Source organism: Lepisosteus oculatus, chromosome 12 (assembly GCF_040954835.1).
Source record: "Lepisosteus oculatus isolate fLepOcu1 chromosome 12, fLepOcu1.hap2, whole genome shotgun sequence".
NCBI classification, from domain to species: domain Eukaryota; kingdom Metazoa; phylum Chordata; class Actinopteri; order Semionotiformes; family Lepisosteidae; genus Lepisosteus; species Lepisosteus oculatus.
This window is the reverse complement of record NC_090707.1, coordinates 35,826,607-35,852,496: the sequence shown is the minus strand read 5'-3', so window position 1 is coordinate 35,852,496 and position 25,890 is coordinate 35,826,607. Positions and strand designations below refer to the sequence as shown.

Here is a 25,890-nt window from a genome sequence, read left to right as displayed (position 1 = left end):
GTTTTTTTATGCTTCTTCATTCAATTGCCATTGTAAGACCCTTTCTTGTGAAGTTCAGTTCACTCCTGCTGATTTTGGTGTAGCCTCGACAGAACTGTTAAGTGCGTTTCAGTTTGATAAGAAATGCTCAGACTTGGATCAGGTTTCAGCTTTAGCATCTGCCATGTAGGAACTATGGGATCCCGTATTCAGCAAACTGCTGCTTAGGTTTTCTACTGAGTAATGAGGCACCGGCTTCCGGCTTTCATCACTTCTCTAAATGTTATCTTTGCTAAGCAGGTGCATGCAGCGCTCTCACGGGCGAAAGAGATAGGTTTCAAGAATAATGACTGGCGATTAATACTGACGTAAAACAGGTGAAGGGTAAACCAATCATTCCGATTTGCCTGGAAGGAATTTTATGCTGTCACCAAGATTGATCTTTCACTGGTGTCTCCTGATGAGCATTGCTGAAGTCAGGCGTCTCTTCCACAGTACAGTGGCACTTTCCAACTCTCCGCCTGGGAAACTTTTAATTCCTACGAAGTTTACAGAGCACTTAGTATAAAAGGAAACATTATTCATTGCTTCACAGTGCCTTTAAACTTAAGGCACAACTCTCGGACAGTTACATGCAAGTAAGGCCATGCAAGCCTTTCTCTGTGTGCTTTAATTCGATCTCCTTTCCTTGAAAAAGTAGCACAACATTTTAATACTCTTATTGCTTTTTTAATCCTCTAATACTCTTGCTTGTAATCAAGACAGTTGCTTCGATTTGAAGCGGTTCTTTTGGCGATGATTGAGGATTATTTTCCTTCACTCTGTAAGATACCTTGGGATTTTAGAACAAGCTCCTGGGCTCCATAACATGCTTACTCTGTCAACTGGTGCGGAATTGAAAACAAAACTGGCCCCCCTTCTTCTTAGGTTCTAGAAGATAACAGTGTGTTTTGTCCTGTAATTTGCTGGGAGATGAATTTTAATGTACTTTGAATTTTTGCATACTGTGTCAGAAAGAAAACTTCCATCACGGGGGCATATGCTGTTGAAACCGCCTTTTTTGCACTGCACGGTCACTGGTAAAAGTGTTTGCCCACACAGAGGCTGAGCTCTGTCCTGCAGGGGACATGGGTCCGAGCTTGTCTCACGTCACACCAGCTGAGACTGGGATTCCCTAAGCAGGGCTGGCATCGTTCATCCAGGGCTCCCTCAGCTCATGTCAAAACATCGCCCCCTGCAGGCTGGTGGTATTGTTGGCAAGGGAGGTGCTTCTCTGCTTCCTGTGATGTCGTAAATGCACAGTGGTGTGCAGGTTAGAGCAGGCTTGTACTCTGCCTTATTCTTCCCATGTGGTGTTGCAGGGTTTGTAGTGCTGAGATGTGAAAAACATGCAGTTGGCAAATTCCAAATTGGAAGGGTATATAACATACATAATAAGACAAATGGGTTGAACTGGTATGAGACAGGTCTCTAAATACAGATTTTGTGTGTATTCTAAAATCAGCTGTACTAGTTATGTTCTTGTGTAATCAGATGTACGCTGTTGTCTTTTTTTTCTGAAGTGTTTCGCTAGAAAAATAGCATTATTTCTGTAAACAACATGAAAAGCACCATCACTTGAGTGCAGCATATTTGAAACGAACAGGCCGCATTATTAAACAGTGCTCTTCTGTTGTTTAATTATAGTTGTGCAATATTAAGCTGCATTTTCTGGTGCTTAGGCTAGTTGATGGAACTTTGTATATGCTAATGCATGTGTACACTGATGTTTCCCATGTGAGGGACTGAAACTGGGCACCTTTGTTTTGAGTTTGCACGCAAAAGGCTGCTACAAATCGCAAATCCTGAGCGATGTGAATAGTGAGCCGGACAGATGTGACCCCCGCATAATCTTACAGGAGAGAGAACGTGTGAGCATCAGTGTGCTGCCCCTGCTGTAGAGGGATGAGTTGAAAAGACACCACTTCTGCGTTATCTCCATTGTCAGGTTGTGCATGCGGTGGTGGACGTGGGCAGGGGCACTTTTAGGCCCCAGATGTCACGCCCAGTACACCGAGTGGGAGCTCTAACTCTGTCCTGTTCCTAGTTCCCTGTGATTATTCATGTCTTTCCGGTGGGTCTTGTTGTGTAGCCTATTTACTTCCTGCTTCTGCTCTGCTACTCGCTCAGCATTGAGGTGCGGATGTCCTGAGACCCACCTAGCACCAGGTCGCCCCACGTCCGCTACCTGAGGGCATAGGTTTCTATACAGCATTTCCTGAACAGCTGAGCCCGGGCTAACCCCTGTCTCGCCGCTACGCATAGGGTCTTTTTCGCTCTCTTGCCATTCCACGGTTCGTCCCTTCCGACATTCGTGACACCGGACCTGCGGTTCAGCGGTTTAGGGAGTCCCGCAGTTTGCCAGTTTCACATCTTGTTCTCTACACTCATTCCCCAAAACCCTGTGCTTGACTGCCACCCCCACCCTCCTCCCTTCCCCTTGCCTTTTGGGAAACAGCCCTGGCACCCATCCAACTGGAACCATGCTCTCTGACTGTCAAATGTCTTTATTGCGAGAAAGAGAGAGGAGGGAGGAGAATAATGTCTTCAGCAGCGCTCGCCGTCGCTGACCACGGCCCCCTGTACCGCTGTCAGCTTCTAGAAAAACACACAGGCGGCAGACCCGAAACAAAGGTGAGGGAGGGCTGTGGGGGAGTGGATTTGTAGAGTCCGGGCCAGACGGAGTTTTTCATCACTCCCTTAATTCCAAGGGCTGGTGTTTACTTGAACATCGAGTCTCCTCTCCGCAAAATTGCATCACTTCCACTGCTAGGCATGGAAGCTTGGAATTTTCACACTCCGCCAGGGGCTTTCTGAGATTTCCTTGGCCTGATTTACTGTTTGACTATCCGTTCCTGTACAGCTGGTTCTCCTCCTCTCCCCTTTTCCGTTTTTTTTATCGAGGTCGGTGGCAACAGATTTTTTTTTTATCTCCAGCCACACCATCAGACACAACACTGTTCACACTCCTGGCCCTACCATGTATAAATAATTCAGCTGACTCTGTCGACTCTCAGTTCAGTGGGGTTTTTTTAACAGAGAAATTCTGCAGTAGAGGTTTGAGTTAGCTTTTTTTAAAAAAAAGCCTGTTGGTTAGACGGAGGAAACCTTCAGCCCAGACAAGCGTGAAGCAGAATTTGCTTTTCCACTGATAACAGTTGGCAAGTTGCCTGCAAAACCATTGCTAAATTGCTAATTTTAATATCCCTCCTCCTTCCACACACCTCACACATCAGTGTATAAACAATAACATTATTTCCGAGTGAGAGAGTGGATCCCAGATTGAAAGGATTCAGTTTAGCTCTCATTAGTCTGCAGATAAGAGTTGCCATTTGCATTAATTAAAACTCATTTGGGGACCCATGAATGTGTTTGCTTTCATGCTACCAAAATGCTTTTGCAGGCCAAATGTGCCCTAAATATATGAGCTTCATAACACACTTGCTGACAAAGAAAAGCAGAAAAATGTCACTCGCAAATATCAGTCCGCCCCATAACAGCTATTCCAGGAAGGTAAATTAACAGTGAAAGTTGTCACAATCTGACCTGACAACTAAACTAAAATGATGGCCCGTTAATAGAAACTTTTTAATCATTAGTCCACTAGGTTAAGAATGAGAAATGGGATGAGGAAAGTGGATTTGAGGTTTGAAAAAAATCAAGGAAAGGCTTTTGGCAGGCATTTTGTTTTGCAGATGTGAGGTAACCTTCAGCCAGGGGGTGGTCTTGGCTGCTCTCACAAAAGGCATTGAATTACACTGGAAGAGAAGGACAGGCTAGGAGTGCCTACTGGAATTGGGTTACTGAACGTCTCCAGGGAGAGAGAAACAGACATGGAGTTTCTTCCTCTTGTACATTTTCCTTTGGGTGTGCGCTGCCGAGAGTTAGCTTGGGAGTCGTCTGGAACTGGGCAAGCCAAAGACCCACAGGGCCTTGACGAGCCCGACTGGCAGCGGTGAAAAGGCAGCAGGAGACAGATGTTATCAGTAGGGCTATCCATGATTCTCAGCAGGGTCCCCTCCACCGCCGCCGCCCTCGACGTCAGCATCGGTGTCACCAAAAGCTTTTTTCCCCACTCTGGAGTTCAGAGGTCACATGTCCAGCTCATATATGACTTGCTCCCCCAACCATCATCTCAGATGCATGTGGTTTCCCCTACAGGCATCTCGGAATATCATGTCCAGTGGGGGGGTCAAGACCCCTCTGGAGAGGGTAAATAGCAGAGCGTCGTGCATCTAAAAGTCCAGTCCCACTTCACGCTTCTGAGTAAAGGCAGTGAAATGTGGAAGGTGTCTGCTGTAAGAAGGGGGAGATGGGAGGGTGTAGGTTTTAGAACAGATATGGCGCTATTAAAAAAAAATTGTCCCCTAATTTGGAAAAGGAACACAAAAAGGGAAGTAAAAATCATATTAGCCAACTGAGGGAAGGTAACAGCAGGGGTTGTCTAAGAAGGCACGCATTTTACACTCAAAGCTGGATAAAACATGATGTTATGAAATGACGGACCCCCTCTTTTTTCCTTGTGATTAAAACTGAGTAACAATGAATAATATAGATGTGTGTTAGCAACGCAGGCCACACACACAAGATAATTTCCTTCCTTCAGTGCTTTGATTATTTCAGCTTGAAGCTGCTCATATAAACTATTTAATTGGCTCCCTGCCTCCTAAAAACAGGACTGTTCTTGCTGTCACCTGTGTGATTGAAATAATCCGGCTTGGTGTGGCTTTTTTTATGGAGCAACCGAGTCTGTCGTGAACCGGCAAAGACGAGTTGTGGTTCTGTGGTTGATGCTTGAGGTTTCTGGGTTGGAGACATGGAGTAAAAGAGAAACCTGCTTGTTAGGAGAAAAGATCAACAGCCAAACATGTACAGCGCCATGCCATATTACAATTTGCAGTTTTTAAACTAACGTTTAAGATGCATCCTCCATCTCTAACAGTTCATTTATTTCTATGCAGAATGAATAATGTTGGTTGAACTGTATAGTTTGCTCCAGTACATTATGGTATTGCTATGCGCCAAGGTAGCAAAGTACAGTGAAGACACGACCATAGGAAAACAGAGGAACATACAGCAAAACAATGGCCTGTGTTTTTTTTAAATGTGGCAAAAATTAAGGTGCCTGATGCGAAAATACAGGTCTCTGCTTTTTTAGTCTGACAAGCTTGACTACATGTGTGGAAAGTGCTTATTATTAGCAGTGGGCTACAAAGACCTGAAGGTTTCCACTCAAACTTCCTGTCTCACCTGCACTGTTAAATTTAAAATGTTTCTGTACATATCACACCAGAAACCAGCCCCCAGCCACTCAGCCGGAATGTTCTAGAAACTAGTGGAAGTAAAGATTTTCTTGGTGGGGACCTCGACTTCCCTTCAAGCGTTTGGCCCATGCTGAAGCTGACCCTTGAGCTGCACGTGTGAACTGCCTGTGAAAAACATCCAGTTCACTCCTCGAAACGAGGAAACATCCGCAATTTGGATAATGCGCACCAGCTTGTCCTGCCTGACTGCTAAACCTCGTACTATTCCCCAAATCATGATTAGTCTTTTCTGGAATTCCAGCTTAGTGGGATGAATAATGAGATGACAAGGCCTCTGTAAATAATTCCAGCCCCGAGTGCGAATTATTTAAGGCTTTACTGTCTAGGCTTAAGAGACGAGACTTAAGAAGTATAGCAGTTTACAGACTTCCGCCAAGAACCCAGAAATATCCACGAGCTGACAATGTTGTGGAGCAAGGAGTGATAAAATGCAGGAAAAAAAAGTTCAAAGATGGCAATGTTAATGCAACCCATGCCTGACATGTTTTGAGCCCTTTGTGCTTTGGATACATATCACTAAAAAAAAAAAAGCCGATGGCTATATCCGTCTTATTTAAAGACTGCACAGGCCAGGTTGTGTGTAAATTGAGGCCCACAGACAGATGTGTGCTTTACCATGGGGACACAGAAATCAGGCAGGATGTGGGGCTAAGTTTGACTTACACCCCACACAAGACTTCGGCCTTGGTGTGCCATCTATTATGTGTACACAGAGGGCCAAAACTCTCAAAAGCGCTGTAACCATTCAGATATTTGACAGCCCATAATTCGCTTCTTTGGAATTATGTCATTGATGTCTATTCTGTACGTATAGCATGTGTCCTGTCTGTCCACATTTATTTATGAGGCCAAGAGACGCCGTCTTTTCAGTAAACAGGAAACACATGCATATACAGTGTATTTTTTATGTGCATGCACATCCACAACACTGTGAGCTTATAAGTTAGTTTGTTGTTTGTTCTTCTGTTCTCAAAGAGGCCCAGACATGACAGAGCTGTTTAGTGTAACTAAAGTCAGTGGCACCTGTAACTGCTCAGCGTTGTGTGTTATTCAAAAGAGGAATGTCAGGGGAAATTACATTTGTTTTGCAGGCAAATTGTAGGCCCCGAGGGGCACTTTATATAATTATAACTCGGCACATGCCGAACATCTTATATTTTTTGATGAGCTGTTATAGTGTTCTCTAGGTTTTAATGCTGTGCCCGTTTAATCTCAAACCGAGTAAGGTATCATATCTTATTATATTTCCTTTATGCATATTTCTGGAGAGGAAAGTCTGATATATAAAATGTGTAAAATAAAAAGAGCAGTTTGTAAAGCTCCGCAGTTGGGTGGAACTGAATGGACAAAAAAAAGCTTAAAACAAGAAACTGAAAAAACAGAGAAAAAGAAAGGGAGCTGTGAAACCTTGTCTTGTGGACTAAAAATTCTCACAATTACAAACTTCATTTTATTTATTTGGGGTGTTTTTATTTATCATTGTTATGAATAAAGTACTAATGCACAGATAATTGCAAGAGAGGGGCCATAGATCACCACCACAGAAAAAAATAAATTGGATATAAAAACATGCGACAAATGGAACTGGTTTTAAGGTAACTGGCAACTCAGGCATTAATCTAGAGACATCCCACACTGTTGAGCTCTTTACAGGCAGATGGCTTTTAAGTGTCTTTCCTCAGTGCTGTGCCAGTTAGCCTCGCTGTGCCTTGTGTGAATACGTGAGGAAGACAGCGTGTTCTGGGTTTTCTGCCGTGACTCTGTTCAGGGGCTTGTGTAACGTGTACGTGACATGTAGGTTTATTCCAGAGACAAGTTCGTAGACAACTCCAGTGAAATATTGTTAACCTTTCCCTCTACAACAGCACCCTGTGGATAGATGAGTCCTTGACCCTTGTTAAATATTAACCACGATAAACATTTCCATGTTCAGCTGTCAGGTATGTCTGTTTACATTCACATAGAGAAAAGGCCGGCTTATTTAGAGCAACAGTATAATTAAGTCTGAGCAGCTTGTGCTTAGCAAGCATTGTAACCATGTGGCAAGTATTGATTCAGCATCAGCTCTCTGGCAATAGTGCATCTTCTCTCCTCTCTCCCTGTGTCGTAATGGGGTGTTTTTTAAAGGTTTTGCCTGATAACTTGTAACACTGTCAGGGGGGTCAGAGGATGTAAGTAATAAGAGGGGGATGGAGCTGGAAGTTACTTGCCTTTCGTGTTATTTTTACTGTTGAAAAGACATTTTTCGAAGGGGTACCCCAGTCCTGCCACTTTCCCAACCTCTATAAAACCTTCATAAATGTAGGCCACATTCGGCTACCTGCTGCTTTGCTTGCACTGGTTGACGTTTATGGATGCTGATATGGCAGGGCTCTGGTAAAGGGTGTTTTTAGGTTGGGGTTAGGAGTTTCATTTAGTTATGATTCCACCGGGACATTTAAAGACTGTGTCCTTCAGATCCATTCAAGTCTTTGTTATTCCCCTCTGATCTTCTGGGTTTCTTGATCTTCATTGAAGAAGGGTGCAGTTTTGGAGGGAACATTCGCTGGATCTATCTAAAACCTCGTCTCAGGGATAAGCCTACATGTTGCATCTGAGTTGAATAAATCCCTGGAAGCAGCTACTACTGGAAAATGTAAAAAAAACAAAACCCATTTCCCTTTCCACTGAATAACATCCAGGTACTTCCTTTTATTTCTGTCTGCTTCAGTTACGCTGTGTAGTAAACTGATCCTTATGTCGACTGGGAAAAGAAAAGATGAGAGAGAAGGGCTGCCAAGCATTGTAAAAAAAAAACGTCTTTAGTGTGCGTGACCCCGTGTGAGAGGAGCACATCGGAAGCAAAGCATTTGAAGCAGATTTGCTGTCTTCCCACAAAGCAGAGGGAGCTACAAACCTGCTGGCAAGCAGACAAGCAGGAACACCGCGTGGAAGGACAAACGGAAGAGTGCTCACTCATTCATCGAGGAGCTGTGGTTGACAGAGGCATAATCCCCACCAGCGTACGTTACGGAAACTATCCCGTCGGATTTTCCGGCAGGCTTCCACCACCTGTGTGCTCTTCAGAAGAGGACGTTCCTTTTGTGGCCTTTTGTTTGCGCCGTCGCCGCCCCTTCCTCGTCGCTCAGGCTCAGTTTCAGCAGAAACTCTAGCCTGGGCTTTGAAAGTGGGCCTGCATTAAGTGGGGGGAAAAAAAGGTTTCCAGACCCCCTCAGGCTCTTCCACTCAAGTAGTCGGGCCCTGTCGCAGACTCTGCCAGCTGGCAACTGTTATCAGACACCTTGCTGGTCACCGTGAGTGACGGCCCCAGAGAGTAAAGCTATTCTCCTGGTTCATCGGAGCAGCTCGTCTTCCCTTTCCCTCCTTTTCAACCCTGTCTCTCCCTCTTGAGAGCAAGAAAACAAAAGCAGAGGATGCTATCAGGCTTTGTCATCTTGTCTGCCCGTCGCTCAGACATGACTCCGGTTGTCCGTTTCCTGGGGAATAGTAACCACAGGCACACTCCCAAGTCAGGAAAAGAGCGGGGGAACCCAAGCCACTTCTGTGAAAAGGGTCACTTACCATCCGCCAGAATGTGCCATGCCTTATTGTTTTTTTGTTTTGTTTTTTTCTTTCACTCTTCTGAGCTCTTTACTGAGAAGCCCGGCTGGGTTTTGCTGTTATTTTATTGCTTGGTTTATTTATCTTTTCGATTTGATCCGCTGTCCGGAGTTTTTGCTTCTCCCCCCCACCAGTTACACCATCATTTCTCATCAGAAGAGGCGTCTGGTGGGGGAGGTCCAGATTTCTCCAGAGTGGTGTCTATTGGTGTGTAAAGCAGTGCTGTGATTTGTAACAGAGGTGTGTTTCTTTCCCAGGTGTTCCATGCAAATACAGACCCCACGGAAGTGGTTCTGAACAGGATCCCCCAGCCGGTGTTGGCTCGCTTTGTGCGGATCAGACCCCAGACTTGGGAGAACGGAATCGCCCTCCGGTTTGAACTTTATGGATGTCAGATCACAGGTATGTGTGCAGAAAGCCTGTGATGGACCCATGATCCAGTTAAATTCCTCATACATTCCAAGACAGATTTCTGTTTGCTGGCTTGTCAGTTTTATTTAAAAAAGGAAGATTCAGTTCAGGGGTGTGAGAGCAATTTGGGGTCTGTCTACAGCTGTGATTTCTTATGACGGAATACAAAATGTGAGGTTTTGTTACAACCTCCATAAATGTGTGAGAGGAACATGCATTAAGTGTTTTGAAGTCATTTCTATGCTCAAGTGGCCCACCAAAAAAAGATTAATGTGCCTCATATATGTTAAGGCCTTGCAAAACCCTTCCAACCTTTTTTCAAATGTTATTACTAAAACCACACTTCTACCTGAGTTTACCTGTCCTTTCATTTTTCTTTGGCACTTGACTGTCTCATGAAATGGCCTTTGGCACATGTGAAATAGATGAACTCTAGGTTATCATGCATCACTTCCTGACAGTGGAGTCAGCGTGGGAAGGTCATGCAGGGTATTTCAGTTCTCTCTGCTTCAAAAAGAAACGCTCCACAGTGCGTTTCGAGAGCGACTCCATTGTGCATCAGCGAATGACTCAAGAAAGGCAATTTGAAACACAGTGCAAATGAGAATCATGGGATGTCTCGAGGAACAAGGGATCACTTGTGAAGATGTTTGACGTTTTCCAGTGTGGCGTTCAGAAGGGGTGACATCTTTTTAACAGTTCACCAGGAATAACAACACACAATTAAGTGTACTGAAAGGATTATGGAGTGTTTAGTCAAAATTTTGTCTACACCCACTTGGCTGAGCGCCAACCTCCTGGCGATAGGATGAGGAGGCTCATGTAGAGTGAGGAGTGACATGGAGGCAACTGCAGAGGTGGAGCCTGACAGCTGAGTCTGATTGAACTGTTGTCATTCCTCCCAAACTGTCATTATAAACTCTGTTGAAATGCAGTAAGAGTCCAAAAGGCCAGTGCAGGCCCTCTACTCCGGCTGCCACCTCATTCTCTGTTCACATTGTTTCTCCAGGCCAGGACAGGCTAAGGAGTGAGCAAACAGGAGTGGGGCATGTGGGGAATCCTTCAGTCATTGCAGATTATTTGTTATGTTGCCGTCCGGCGATAATTTTATCTCCAAAGAGATGCCAACCAGCTTCGTGCACCAACATAAAACCTTGACACATACAGCACCATAAAAGAGCAGATAAAACATGCTCTCAGAGATTCATTACAAGTAGAGCTCAGGGATGTAATTTGCTCAATCAATTTTTCCCCCCTCTGCCTGCTGAGTTATAGCCCTCACAGGGAAGCCGTATATTGGATCGGGTCTGGGCTATTTGATATGTAAGTGACATGGTCTCTTTTCTGTAACACAGATGGTTTTATCTTTGAATTCATGGAGCCATCACCCTGCTACTGCCCACAAAACCCATCACTTAAATACCAAGATAGATGGCTTTACGAAAATGAAATGAAAATATCCATTTGTTTTGGGTGGGCTCCAATTTCTCCATCGAAACATAAGTGGAATTGCTGTGTTTTGGAAGAATCCCTTATATCATGCTGTGCTGTTCCAAGTTATCTAAGTAATGTATGCATCTATTAGAGTATGATTAATTTTCTTTATATATAATTAAAATAACATTCTTTTAAGAACATAGAGGAATATCAGATGAATTACAGCTAAACATTTCCGTTACCTGAACAAGCAGAACACCCCCCTTACATGTGAATATAGTGAGATACTAATTAGTAGGAACTCATGATGAATTTAAGGCTTTTAGAAAAGAGTAACCAAAGAAATAAATTGGATTTTAGCCTAGTAGTTTAATAAAATCTGGTGTCTTTTTGCATACTGTAAGTACTACAAGAAGGCTTCTGTATTGCCTGTGTGAGCTGTTCCCAAGTCAGCCTTGGAGTCCTTTTGTGGGAAATGACAGCTGGCTAGTCACACCGAGAACCACTGTAAGAATGCAGGGTTACTCTGAGCTGGAAATATGTGTCCTTCAGCTGTTGAACAACTCTCAGGGTTAATGTACGGGAATTTATCAGAGCAAGTTTGTCACCACCTGATAAGCACATGAGAAGCATGTACACACATACATTGTCCTTACCAAATGTGCAGGAGAATTTGATGCCTAACTGGGTAGGGTTTAGAGTGCTGTAACTGGAAAAGCAGATCGCTGTGATGCTTTGCACAATAATCTGGGTACTTAGTGGGGATGTGTTTGAGAAGTTTAGGCTGATAGCTCACTCTTTTCTTGATAGCCATTCCATACCCTCACCGATTGTTCCTATCAGGAGTTTTCTCAAAGGTTGTCACTGATTGTGAGACTTCGTGTGCATTAAATAGCAATAACCTCTGGCCCTGGCTAGCATGGTCTGCTGGCATACAATGCCCATGCCATGCTTTCCTGACCCCTCTCTCTTTCATCCGTGCACAGATGCCCCCTGCTCCGACTTGCAAGGCATGCTCTCGGGACTCATCCCTGACTCTCAGATCTCCGCCTCCTCGACGCGGGACATGCACTGGTCCCCCGGTGCTGCCCGTTTGGTTGCCAGCCGCTCGGGGTGGTTTCCCAGAGCCTCACAGCCGCTGGCCGGGGAGGAGTGGCTGCAGGTGGACCTGGGACTCCCCAAGATGGTCAGGGGCGTCATCACCCAGGGGACCCGTGGAGGAGAGGGCAGCACCGAAAACCGCGCCTTTGTCAGGAAGTACCGGGTGGCTTACAGCATGAATGGCAAGGACTGGGACTACATTATCGATCCAAGAACCATGCACCACAAGGTGAGCTCTTGCAGAGGCTGACGGAGTGCCCCGTTTCTCTTTTAAGGAGCAACCAGGTGGTCTTCAAGAGCCTTGAGTAAAGCTTTTCAATAGGTATAGTGTCCTTCATGGCACATTGTCATGTTAACAACTATTCATGGTAAAGGTGAACTGATTGATAAATAGATCATAGATTGATAAAGGTGAACTGATTGATAGGTTACAAGAAACTTTGCTTTTGGACTTTTGTTTCAGTTTAATGGGCACAACCACCTATTTTGTCATTGCCTCTTAACTGACTGCTTTTCTGAGCCATAATACACGTGTGCTAGAATTATTGAATTTTTATCACTTTTGCTAGGGTCATTAAATTCTGATCTTCTTGTGCACAGCTTGAGTATTTCCCCACCTAGGGTAGAGAGGCCTTTGTACCTTCATGCACAATTACTATGAAAGGTTGTGGCTAGCTATTCAAATTATTAACTCTTACACATTCCACACCTGCTTGGAATGTTTGATTACTGTGTATGATGGAAGTATTGCATTCAATTAAGATACTAGGATTCCTCATGGAATCAGGTGCAATATACCTAAGGCTGCTAGATCTAAGTGGGTTTGAGTTGACTGGTATATCCTGGTATTGCATGACTGATATATCAGCATGGCATGCAATAGTCAGAGAGCTCAGGACATTGAATGTGTTACAGAAGTTATGCATGCTGCTGAAATCTGGACAGTGTAGAATTCTTTGGTCTTTTAGCATTGTTGTCCGATGTCAAGTTTAGAACGTGTGTACTGGGAACAATTCCTGATAGGATTAGGGAGGGCTGCAGATACCAAACCCATGATTTTGTTTAGCTCCCTCATTGCTACTGGGAGCTCCCAGTAGCCATAAGAAGTGGCTGGCATATTTCAGAGCGTGTGAGTACATCACGTTCCTGAGGGTTGTAGCAGCAAATGGATTTGCTCAAGAATGGTCAATTCCATGCTGAGTTGGTGTGTGGGAGAATGAAAAAAAAAATGACAGCACCTGCTAATGCAACTTGATAATGTGGTGAGTGCATAAATATCAGAGCTGACTGGTTTTTGTGTGGCGCCCAGCTCTTTGAAGGAAACACAAACTACGACACTCCAGAGATCCGGCGGTTTGAAGAGGTGATGGCTCAGTATGTCCGAATCTATCCAGAGAGATGGTCCCCTGCTGGGATTGGAATGAGGCTGGAGATTGTGGGCTGTGATCCATTGGGTAAGATTGATATTCATTCCTCCAGTGACATACCTTCTCAGGATGTTACAATGCTAATATGTTAAGTTCTCTTTTTCTCCTCAATTTTCAATGGCCAAACTAGTGTTGGATGCATCATGATGTTGATCATGATGACTTCAATCTAATACTCTGTGAAACATGGAATTCAAAAGCATTTTTTTTAGATGTGAATGAACCTTTTCCTTTGAATAAGTCTCTGATGTTTTAAATATTCTGGTAAATATGTGGACACATGGCTGGAAATTGTTTTTTCAACAAGACAAGATCCTTTGAGGTTTTTTTTCTTCTCTGGTTGATTTTTTTTTTGAAGGCGAGAATTTAGAGGATGGAGCATCCAAGATCAGAGGGAACTCCGTTTTTAGCGGCTCTAAAAAAACCCGAAAAGGTTATGACGTATCATAAATCCTTTCATGAGTATCGGCTCGGCTTTGATCTGTGACATAAAGCTGACAATGACTTGAAAGTCACCGTGGCACGTTTTGTTCTGTCTGTTGGGTTTTGCGTCCGCGCTGATTGCAAACGTCTCCCATTCATTTAAAAATTTGTGCTTAAAAGAAGGTGATGGCTTGAGTTTTTGATGGTTTTTAAAATGCAAGCAGACAATAAAGCCACAGGCCTGAGAAACTGGGCTGCCGAGCTGTTCAGGGAATACAGTGATTGCTCATTCCAGGGCTGTGCACCAGATGTTGGGGATGTGTGTGTGTGGGGGGGGGGGACAGCTTTTTTAATTTTTAACCACATCTATAGACAACTGGGCTTTCACAGTTCCTATCGCAGGAAGCTGGGGAATGAATGAGGCCTGTTATCAATCTCTGCCGAGAACACACACAAGCTCCCCCTGTATGCCCAGCTCCACTGGCCTGTGGGGAACTCTCCGAACCAAACAGGTGGCCCCTTGGTTACACTGCATGGCTTGTTGGCTTTCTATCACAAGCTGGGGGACCTGCTCAGTCTTGCCTGCTTCCAAGCATGGGACATCAGGGCTGATCTGTGTTTTAGGAAGGGATCGGCACAGGAGCGAGACACTTGGCCTAGCCTCAAGGGAAGTTATGTAATTCCCAAGCTGAAATCGCCATGAAAAGCCGACAATAGTCTATCTACACCATGCATCCATAAATATGCGTATATGATATCTCAGAGCAAAATGTTTTCTACCAAGAGGAAGGGAATTTAAAAACTTGACCCTACGTCAGATCTCCGTTAACTGCACAGATAAACATCTGCTGCCAAATCTAGTCAAACCACAAATACTAATGCCGTGAAAAAAGGACCTGCTTAGGGTGCCCCGCGTCCGACAATTAAAAAAAAGTGTCAAATGTTGTCAGGTTAGAGCCTGTCACGTACTTCTTCTGCTGTCTCTTCCCAGAATAATGTCTTACTCAACTGAAAAAATATAGCCCTGCACAACATAGCTCTTACCGGTCTCCAGTGATGCCTTTTCACGTTCTGTTTACGAGTTTGGACGGCTTTTGGCTCGTCCTTTTTGGCTCTTTCCTTCTGATTTCACCTTCTTGCAATTAAACTGTTCAATACGTTTTCAGTAAATAAACAGAGTTTCAGGCAATAAATACACAAAAGTGAGTTCCCACGCACCCCACGAGTGAGCTGTTATAAACCACAGGCAGATAGACTGCAGGATTTATAGGAATTCACTGTATAAGCAGAAGAACCCAACCTGATGACTTTCAAACGCTGTGCTCGGGCAGATGCATATCTTCAGCTGTCAGGGAGCACTAGTGCTAATATTTGCTATGCTCCTGGATGATATTCCCTTTAAGTAATGGAATGGTAAGACGAGCTCTTAAAGCATAGAATGTAATAATTTTAGCTGCGGTGCCAAGCCAGGCTCTTGTTGATTAAGCTCCAGAATAACGACGTGCACAGGACACAGAACAGAATAATCCATTAATAATACGCCGTGGCTGGTTTCCAGGTAAAGACCTGTATATCAGAGTCTGGCTCGTGCTCAAAATCCCTTCCTCCAGTCTCTAGTTTACTCTAATAATATCTTTAGGATAATTTACTTCAAGGGGGTTTGCAACCAGATAGGCACGCTCATAATCATACCTTCTGAATGCACATCACATATTTAAAGACGATCCGCCACTTGTGCCTTTGAAGTTTGCTCACATATGGATCTGTTTAGCTGACTTTGTAGGACACAGTTCAGACACTCTTGAGAGAGCAGAGATATCCATGTTGTGTAAATATCGTTCCTCTTTCACATTGTGACTCAGGTTATCTTGAAAAAATAAATCGTCTCGACACTATCGCTTACGAGTTAAAGAAATTCAACATTCACGATATTGACTGTTCCTTCTTTTCTCAGTTCTTTTAGAATGAACCTGCTGCGCATAAAAAAGTAGCTTATTTTTATTCAGTACTGTATATGCTCAGTTTAAGAAGAAATGTGATATACGCTTTCTGCTGAATGATTTAATTTTCTTGGCCGATGCTAAAGGTAACTTAAAGTTAAGACAAATATGACACAAAAATGCACTGTAGTGCAGTACATGAACTGAGAAGGCACTTGGATTCTTATTAAAGCAAATATACAGTCAGTACATTTCAAATACTCTGTAGCAGGTTGGCTAATATTGGTGGGCAAAAAAATCCAAATGTACTTGCCAAATCACTCTTGAGTTGAGCTGTTTCCCCAGTTAAAACGGGGTCTTGTTTAGAAAGAGTGGAGAACAGAGATTAAAGTCTTCGCAATAGTGGGGGAGGCTGGGAATTGTCACGGCAAGATGGAAAAAGTCAGCAGCATCACAGGGAGGAAATGCTGGCGATGACGACTCACAGGCTGTCGAGGCACGGAGATAGATTGCAGGATTTAGAGCTTTTGGTTGAGCAGCTGAGCTCTGAGGAAGTCGGTCACAGATGGTGCAGTCCTAAGCATCACAGGCAACTTGTTCTGCCACAGGAAAGAAACACAGGAGAATGACTGAGGATGGGAGAGCAAGTGAAGGTTCCAGCCAGGCAGTACTGGTATTAGCAGTGGTGGCAGTAGCAGAAATAGAAGTACCAGTAGAAGACGTGGTAGTAATGAGATAATGGATGCCAAAGGACCACTCTTCCTTTGAGTTAGAGCAGTTGTGGACTGTTATCTTTTTTCACACACACTATTCCAAGTTTATTTATAATAGCTGTTTTTACATCCCCTTTTAACCTTATATTTTATCTTACAAATAACACTCACTTTTGTTTTATATTTCCCTGTTTGTTCAGTCTGCATCTCTATGAAATACCTGGCTTTCCATGAACTCCTGACTATAGGCTTAACTGACGCTCAAGCAGGTTTTGTTTTTACAGGTTTCACCAATGCAGGATGGGACAAGTGTTGTCCCAGTGGCACCGAGATTTAGATTTAGCACAAATGAATTGAAAACACCACATATTATTTTAATTACTCCGTCTCGCATTTCATTTCAGTCAATTAAAAAAAAACAGCTCAATGTTTACTGAAGGCTGTTATTATTATACAGTAGTTCTCTCTGGATACTACCCGAAGGGCATCTGTTTTTTTTAATGGAACACTGACAATTTTATTGTCAATAAGTGTTTTTATATATTGTTTGTATATGTATGTAATTAACACATTTTAAATGTACATCATTAAACTCGGGACCCCATGGATAATGTCTTATTCCTCAACATTTAGCCTCCAGTCTGTTCATTCTTGCTTAATGCTCATATCACAACAGGCCCTTAAAACAAAGCTATTACTTGTTCCCGGACCTTGCTTTTTCAAAGCTGGATGAGGCCAGATATTATATGAAGAATCAGTATTGTGCCAGAGAAAGCTTTACTGAAAGACTCTTTACATAATTAAAGATATTTTTCACTTTTTTTTACCTCCTCTGGAAGAAATTGCTGCGTCAGTAGCTTTGCAGTCAAAATTCCAGACAGCTTCCAACAGGCGTTGGACTCTGATGCAGAGGTAGTGAGGCCTCAGTCTGCTGGCAGCTGTTTTGTTTATAGCAAACAACATGTGTTTCCAATTGCCTTTCTCCAATACACCAGTACACGGACTTTGAAATTGGCAACTGCTCGGTAGAAGCTCCTTCAATCGTTTTTCTGCAGAGGAGATCACTTTATTGACCATATACAATTTCTTGCATTAGGAATTTGTCTTTTCGCATACCCCAACTTGCTGTCTGTGAGACACAGACACACAGACAGGGAGAGAAGCTTGGGGTCAGAGCGCAGGGTCAGCCATTGTACAGCGCCCCTGGAATACCTGGGGTTAAGGGCCTTGCTCAGGGGCCCAACGGAGTAGGATTCCTCTGCTGGCCGCGGGATTTGAACCACAGGCGCAGGCGCAGATCCTTAGCCGTAGTGCCACCACTCCGCCCGGATAGAAGTTAGCTATCCGACAAATGTTCAGTCCTCTGCAAACGGCATTATTTGCATTCTCAATGAAATTAAATGCAGTTGCAAATCTGATGTTAACTCAAGTTTTAATCCCAATGTGTAGTTTTTACCTGCGTGAGGATAGGAACTGGAATTTAAATAAATAACAGTCAGTCTGTGAAAGCCATTCAAGCTGGATAGGATTTTGAGGGATTGTAGAACTGCTGGTATTTGGGGTTTTAAATGATCCAGTTATTAACCCGGTGATTCTTAAACACAATAATACTTAAATTTGCTCACATGATACATTCTTTGTAAGGCACCAATCACTGTTCAACCCAGCAACAGATAGTATCTCATAACAGAGAAGCATGTGGGAAAATGGAACAATTCTGAGGTTTTCTGGCCTGCCAAAGCTAATACAGGACTTAAGAATTCCCCTGTTAACGGCATTAAATTTCAACAGACAGAGCCCAGAATCTCATTTTGTATCCTACTTCTAGACCTTTTAAACCACTTGAGACGGCACTTCTCAGAGAAAAAACATTAACTTTAGGGCAACTTTTAAAAAAAACGTGCTGAGAGGGCCCTCTGAATTCCTTGAAGGAAATGTCATAATGACGCACCCAGGAAGGTAGACCCGTCGTTCCCTCATTCCTCTGCGTTCGGTTGCTCTCAGTTGCAGGCGGGTGACATCGGACCAGCGTGCTAAATGCTGCGAAAGGTCAGATTGTTTACTCTGTGACAACAGCTGACCTTTAAATCGGAGAGCGAAAAAGTTCAAATTAATACTAATCGTGTCTTATTTTATGTTAAACGCCCTATCTTACATTAATTTTGTATGGAATGGTAATGTCAATCTTCAAGTGGAGTGGAGCAGACAGTGCACTCTGCCTCTTACACAGCACTGCAATGTGGCCTCCAAGAGGGTTAATTGTGTCTCTAAAGGGCATGGCATTAATACATTTTAATGTCAAAATATTGCCAGCAGTGTTTTTATGGTTTCTCTTTTTATGTTTCGCCTAAGATGATTTTTTGATTGCAGTTCCTTTCACATTTTTGCCAATTACTTCCAAATTAGCATTCTCTGATCCCGCTAATTAGATTGTTAAAATTCTCTCTCCCCCCCCGTTAATCATGTCATTAGCCCAACTTTCTCCGAGATACTGTAACTGCCCTGAAACTAGGAAAGAAGTTGCCGATGGTCTCCAGCCTAAGTGATCCGTTTAGGTTTAATGGTTATCTGCGATTGAGCCATGCTCATCTTAAGCATCAGCGCCACTTTTAAATGATCTTTGGCTCCTTTTACCAGCATCTCCTAATTCTTAGGAGGTATCCTACCCAAAACGTATAATACCTGATACTTTTAGCAATAACAAATGAAGAAGAGGTTAAAAATGCCAACTACCATACATTGCACTAAGGTATTTTGAAAGAAAGCATTTTAAGTACAGAGTCAAAGTTTAAGAACAATATTGCAGCTTTTTATTTAATGTAATTTATTGTAACTGAGAAGGCAGATTATGAATGTCAGGATGGTGTAGCGTGTTCCTCAAGGGTGCCTTCAAAGAGTCTTTGATTTTTTTGACATCACTGGAAGAACAATTTCCTCCTCATAGTTTTCCTTTTTTGCTCATAACTTATAACCCTGGTCAGTGTTCTTTAAACCCACCGATGAATGACATATTCTTTTGAGTAGTTTTCCATTTGTTCAGAATGGGTGGGGGGAGATAAAGGAGTGGAGAGTCTACAGACTACAAAATCTTGGTTTTGCTGTGAAATATGGATTGTGTTTTTATGAATTTAAGAAAGAGGTGATTTCTGCTTCTGAGAAAAGAAAAAAATGTTTTAACTCTATGAATAAGGAGCTGCAGTTTGGTTTTGTTGACCCACAATGTTTATTTCAGTATATCTTTTCATGCCTACTTTGCTTTTAGATATTCATCCTTTGTGAATATTGAGGAGCTTGTGATGAATGCCAATACACATCAAATGGTAGTATTTAACTTTCACAACTGTTTAAATTTAAGTTAAGTTAAGTTAAGGGAATAAAATAGACTTACAGGGATAGGGATACAGTATGTAACTACCTGAGTAAACAATGTGTACAATCCTGATTAAACTATGTTGCTGAATTGTCCCTAAGAGGATTCCGTAGGATGTAGCCATTTTGGCTCATATGTAAACCAAGAGTAGATACTGAGCCAAAATGGCTACTTCCTACAGAATTGTCCCAGTGTCACCTCTGCTGCATAATCTATATGAATGTAAACTTGCTCATAATATCCTTTTCCTATAGAATTCTTCCCATTTTCCTATTTAAGTGGTAATCTCAATTTTCCTTTCTTCACAGAACCTACCTCCATCACTGACATGGCCACACCCACTGTCCAGAGAGAAAACCACACCACCACGGTCCAGGCACCATGTGTAGGAGATCCGTCACGGTGCTCAAAAGACAGCCAAGGTGAGCCTGCAGTGTCAAGCATGCTGTGTTGAAGTTAGCTCCCACTTTCCATCTAAACATAATATAATTGAACATTGAATACATCCAGTGACGCAGGATTCTCTCAGTTGCTGTGCCAATAAATTAAGGACACTAGGAAGGTCACAAATTAGAACCAATCTAGTTCAATTGGTTGCTTGCTGATTGCTAATCCAAGAAACCCTTTCAGGCCGTGTCTTGAAGGATCCCATATAGTACAACTGCAATCACCAAAGGCACTTTATACTGGAATCGCACCGGATTGTGTAGTAGCCTGCAGTCGTTTCGTGAAATAAACCCCATTTCGAAAGCTTTCTGGGCAGCGCTCAAGAGTGGTCTCTGATGGCCATTCTTTTGCTTCTGCATGGGAAGCAGCATTTCCCATTGGCAGCCCAGAAAACCTGACATGGATCCATGGGTTGTGCGCTGGGACTGCTTTTGCTGTTCTGCTGTGCTCAGTGTTTATTGTCAGGCTGTTTATTCATTGGGGGTATCCTGTTGGGTAAATGAGAGTCACGTCACTGCATGACCCCAGCAGGGTCACGGGGCAGAAAAGGGAGTGCATCACAATGGACAAGTGGATGTCTTTTCCTGCCATAGCGTCACAATTGATCACCTGCCCTCCATTATTTGAGAGTCTTAACAGGGAGGGAGTTCCTGATTGATGTCACTTCACCCAATCAATACCTGCCTGCTTACTGACAGTGAAAGACTGGACAAGGAGAGGGGGAGGTGGGGTAGCCTTGTTGGGCAGTAGCACTTTCTGAGACTTTTTCTGAAATTGAAGGGGAAGAAAACGATCCCAATACGAGTATGTGGCACCTACTCCTTTTCAGCTAACCTGTCGGTCTGTTTGGGTTTGAAACTAAACCACACACATATTGAAGATGCACTGTCCTCCCTTCCATGATAAGGTTACAAGCGACATTACTGTAGTAGGGATGTGTTATACAAAACATGGGCACAATGCCAGACACATAACAGAGCAGTCTCAATCCCATCAGCATAGGATAGCTTGGTCTTGTGCACAGTGCAGGACCTGGAGAAGACAAGCCACTCAGGAGTCTGTTGTTTATACACCAGGCTCAGAGAAGCGCCGGAAGGCAGAAATTTCATTTTGGAAACAGTGCATCAAATCTTATTTCAGACAGGCTTAAAATTTGAGCTAGAAAAAGCAAGTGCTCCAGCTCACTCTGAAAGCAAATCAAATCCATTCAGTGTATATATCCTTTGCTTTATTTTTTTTTTTAATGGAAGGAGTCTATTATTACATGATCCTAGACATTCAAGTGTTATGCTGCAAGCCTTCGAAAATAGGCAGATGATGTTCCTCATTGTCTCTTGGCTGATATAGGTTGGCTCTAAGTGGGCTGTTTATGAAGCCAGAAGGTGATGAATTCAAATGATACAGGGAGAGCTTCAGGCCTTCTTGTTATTAAAGAGCTTGTGACATCTGTTTCTGTAGTTCAGTGCTACAAAGCTATAGAGCTAACACCTTTAGGCCTGGTTGCTCCTTTTGCTCCTAATGTTTGTTTCCTTCCCATCTGTTTCAAAGTGACATTCAGGACTGGAAATAATCTAGAAAGAAAACAGTTCCCATGAGTCTTTTTTTAATGTCGTCTGGATTTCATTAACGTTCCGCAGATCACTAATTAGTCCGGGGGTAATGTCTCTAAAAGATGTTTTTTTTTCTCTCTCTCTCCCCTCTGTGTCTGTGTGTGTGTGTGTGTGCCTGCATCTCCCTCACTGTTACTTACAGTCCCAGCGACCACCGCAGCCTCCAGTGGAAACTCCCTCTGCGATTTTGAGCAAAACCTCTGTGGCTGGACTCACGACCCCGTGTCCGACTTCAACTGGTCTCTGCACAGCGGCAGTGGTACTCTCGGCCTGGGTCCCAGCCAGGACCTCTTCCTGGGGTCAGACGGTGAGTGGGGTGCCGACCGCCAGTGGTCACCCTGGGTGAAAGGCTCAGGCTCCACAGAGAGTAAACATCCCCCAAGAAGGAAGCGTGCTGCTCCTTGCCCAGTCAAAGCTCCAACTAACTTACTTCATCACGTGCGACGGTCAGAGAAACTAGAAACAACAAACATGGGGTACTCCTGTAAAACCACATCCTATAGCTTTGTTCCCTCCTCATCCTACCCTTCCGTATTGTATAATGGTGAATCCAATGCAGGCCAGAGCTCTTCCTTTCCATGGAGTAGGTGGTTGGCTACTTAAAGAAAAGGACTTGACCAGTAGTTTCACTCACAGTTTAGGCAATGGCTTGGTGCAAGCTGCCCTTAGCAAGTCACTTAACCGACACGTGCACTTGAGTGATAAAATCACAGCGCTGTTACAGTTAGCCGAGCTGCAGTAGCGGGAGGTGATCTGTGCTTTACCCCTTGGTTACTGTAAATCTCTTTCGCTAACAACATCTGCTAAAATGACTTATGACTGAAACTTGAAAAAAACAAGGGGGAAACAGTCGTGTCCTTCTTTGGCATTTATTCCTTAATTCCCAACATGCAAAATGGTGTCCTCAGCCAGCATATCTAGGTTTTCCTTTTATTTATCTGAGGCCGAAACATTTTCCTACCGAGCAGCGTTTATAGAAAGAGAACAGTATTATTGCAATTCATTTATCGGAACTACTTGTTTGTTTTTAAGTTATATGCTGATAAGGATTATAAAGATTATAGTTCAAATAAACCGGCTGATCAGAGCTGGGTCTGGTCTCCAGAGGTCAAGCCTAGATAAGACTCTTGAAAATAGGATTGGAGCATAACTATTAATGTAACTGATGAGCAATTATGCTCCACTTCTGGACCTCATTTTTCTCTATTTTCGGTGACAACAACTTTCAGAGTCTTGACACAGATAGTACAGCAGCCAGAAAACAGCAAGCACAGAGCAGAGCAGGCACCAACACGACAGTGTGCGATAACATAGATGGTCATGCAGAAGCCTTTATAGCTCCATTTGATTTTGCAGGACCTAATTAAATATTGCCAACTAGTTTCCCATTGTGTTTTAGAATAATTCCTCTACCAATCACGAGGCCATGCAGAAGAATGGCACAAGCATGTTGCAAAACAACATGGAAGATGAAAACATTATGACATGGAAATAGACTCCATAGTTTGGCATGTGAAGTCTTCTGTACTTTAAAGACATGAACGCCTGCAATGTTTGAAGAAATGCCTTTCCATATTAGTCCTAGTCTACATACTGTAGGACTGAGGTATGATAACTCTCCAAAATGCAGTCCCATTGACAGGAGAGGCCCCATTTCAACTAACTTGTATAGTGCACTGGGTTTAAGTAAGTTTGCACTAGTCAATATATGTGATAATATCACATTCTTAGCATTTTGTATAAATTTGACTTGTTTTCATTTTTCGGTCTTGTTTTTGTGCTTGTACATTCTTTTCCATTGGTCCCTTTACTGTGCTTTATTACTCTAGACTGGAATGGTATTATAATCCCCTGTAGTCAATTCTTATAGTACATGACAACCTTTAATAACATCACAATAAAACCTGATTTTATGATACCATAGTGTAGTAAACAAAAAGGTGAAAGCTAAATGATAATAGCAAAGATATTAGTGTGAAACAGTTGAAAGAGGGGGAAAACTACCATGTGCATTTTTCATGGATTGCTTTCACAGAGGCATATTGGATGAAAGGATGCCTATATATTATTTCCAATGGTGCCATTCTTCACCTGAAGGGGTCTCTTGGAGGTTATAGTTATGTCTAATAAGGGATTCATAGATCTCTGCTGATGGAATTTCTGAGGTGGCGTGGCTACAAGCTGCTTTGAATACAGCTGGTGGAATCTTTATTTTCCCCATTATGGGTTCTGGGTTAGAACGGAGCTATTGTTCTCAAATGGTTCTGGCAGCCATTTTGGGTCTTTGAGCGTAGGAGCCTGGCCCAACATTACTGAGAACTGTCCATGCCTCTTTCTTCACTGCTGCCAGTTTTCCTTCCCAGCAGGGAGTCTTTGTAGACGAAGCCCTGCCCTGCCTCTGTTTTTCTTGAGCGTGCGTGTATTGTGTAATTTGTACCAAAAAAAAAGATTTAATTCACTAGTTTGATGAGAGGTTCGAGCGAGAGATTTTGGAGGTGGGTCATCTTGACCTTTTTCTCTTTTTTTTTTGCTGTGACAAACTCATACCGTTTAATTGCTTTTGTAAAAGGGGAAGGAAAAAAGAGCTTCAGAGCATTTTGTCTACCAGAAGACACGCTGCTACGCTTCCTCGTTCTCAGGGCAGAGTTGCCTACTTTTTTTTTTAGAAGTAATTTCTTCTCTGACTAATGAAGCCCAGTGCCTGTTGGTGACAGTGGCTCAGATCACAGTTAAGAGAGTCTGCCACGCGCTTCTCCAGATTCCAGCTCAGTCCCTGGCAGCATGATGATGTTTAATTAATATAATAACCCTTCACAGGAAGCAAGAGCCCCGTTCTCTTCTTTCTGGCTGAACTTTTCATTTCCCCTCCTCTGGGATTCTGTAATTGTTCACTCTGTCTCTCCCCCCACCTCAATAATAAGTCTTTAATGTCTGTTTAGAAAATGGTCTGATCTGGCTGCTTTCTCAGCACTTACAGCGTCTGTTCCTCTATAGGGTGAAGCCGCTTGTTAACTGGTTGCTTGTCTTCTCCTGTTTGAGCCCTTGCTCGGTAACCTGTAGAGGCAATACACGTCCCATTAAGACATGTCTTTGCGTCTTTGAAAGGACAAAAATGCAATCAAAGCACAGTTTTATGTTTAAAGGTTGTGGACTCAATGGATTTCACATCCTGCTTCAACTCTATTTTAGTAGGTCGATGAAAACCCTAATTAAGGCGGAGAAGAGGTGCAATTTTTATCCCACCTGGCTGAGAGGAATGACAGGCTGTAGGAACCCTCCACCTACACGAGGAATGAGCCAGTGAGCTGCTGGGAGGGTCAAGACAGGGTGGAGGGAGGGTTTGCAAAGAACCGCGAGATTTATTTGTAGGTAGGCGGACGTGGGTGAGACTAGGCTTCGACCTCCTCCTGAACGTCTGTTTAAAACTCCCATTTAGTTTGCATTTAGATTTAGTAATTGATACTAGCGATGTTTGGTAGCAATAACTGCAAACAGGCTAATTGCCATATGGAACATATTGAGCAAGATTGCTTTTAATGTTTCCAGAAAAGTCCAAGTAATTATTGATATTTATCACATAATGTATATAATGGGCAGTACAGCGGTGCAGCGGTTAGCGCTGGGGCCCTAGTTTCATTTCCGGACCTGCGGTGCTAGAGTATCTGTGTGTATGTTCTTCTCATGTTTGCATCCTCTTGGTGCTCTTGTTTCCTCTGACTAAAGACATGCTGGACGGTTAATTGGCTTCTGGGAAAATTGGCCCTAATATGAATGTGCGCTTGACTGTGTCTGCGTGTATACACTGGCACCCTCTCCAGGGTGTGCCCAGTCTTGCATCCATCGATTGCTGGGTTAGACTCCCCTGCAACCTTGAATCGGATGAAGTGGTTAGAAAATAGATGGATGTATAAAATACCACATTAAAACCTCAATTAATTTTGCCTTTGACTCCCCAAATGCCACATGGGAAAATCCACAAAGCTACTTTTTTGCTCAGTTAATACAATCTTGAAACTGCTGTAGTGCACATTCCAACAATGAGCAGGCAAGTCTAAATAGAGGGAAAAAA

At 43.2% G+C, this 25,890-nt stretch overlaps 1 protein-coding gene and 1 long non-coding RNA gene across 4 annotated transcripts in view; one reads left to right on the top strand and one right to left on the bottom strand.

Moving 5' to 3' along the window:
• LOC102685878 (neuropilin-2) overlaps nucleotides 1–25,890 on the top strand; it is an 82,466-nt gene that overhangs the window by 38,017 nt on the left and 18,559 nt on the right. For all 3 annotated transcript variants that reach the window (XM_015359589.2, XM_069196931.1, XM_015359590.2), the window contains exons 8-12: nucleotides 9,200–9,344; nucleotides 11,777–12,120; nucleotides 13,201–13,345; nucleotides 20,073–20,186; nucleotides 21,964–22,128. In XM_015359589.2, the coding sequence (XP_015215075.2) occupies nucleotides 9,200–9,344; nucleotides 11,777–12,120; nucleotides 13,201–13,345; nucleotides 20,073–20,186; nucleotides 21,964–22,128 (913 nt within the window). The remainder of the gene's footprint in view (nucleotides 1–9,199; nucleotides 9,345–11,776; nucleotides 12,121–13,200; nucleotides 13,346–20,072; nucleotides 20,187–21,963; nucleotides 22,129–25,890) is intronic.
• LOC107078876 (uncharacterized) lies at nucleotides 16,115–20,164 on the bottom strand. The gene is made up of 4 exons (XR_001479834.2): nucleotides 20,080–20,164; nucleotides 18,346–18,434; nucleotides 17,222–17,332; nucleotides 16,115–16,280 (listed from the first exon to the last, which is right to left on the bottom strand). It is a non-coding gene; the product is annotated as an uncharacterized lncRNA (long non-coding RNA).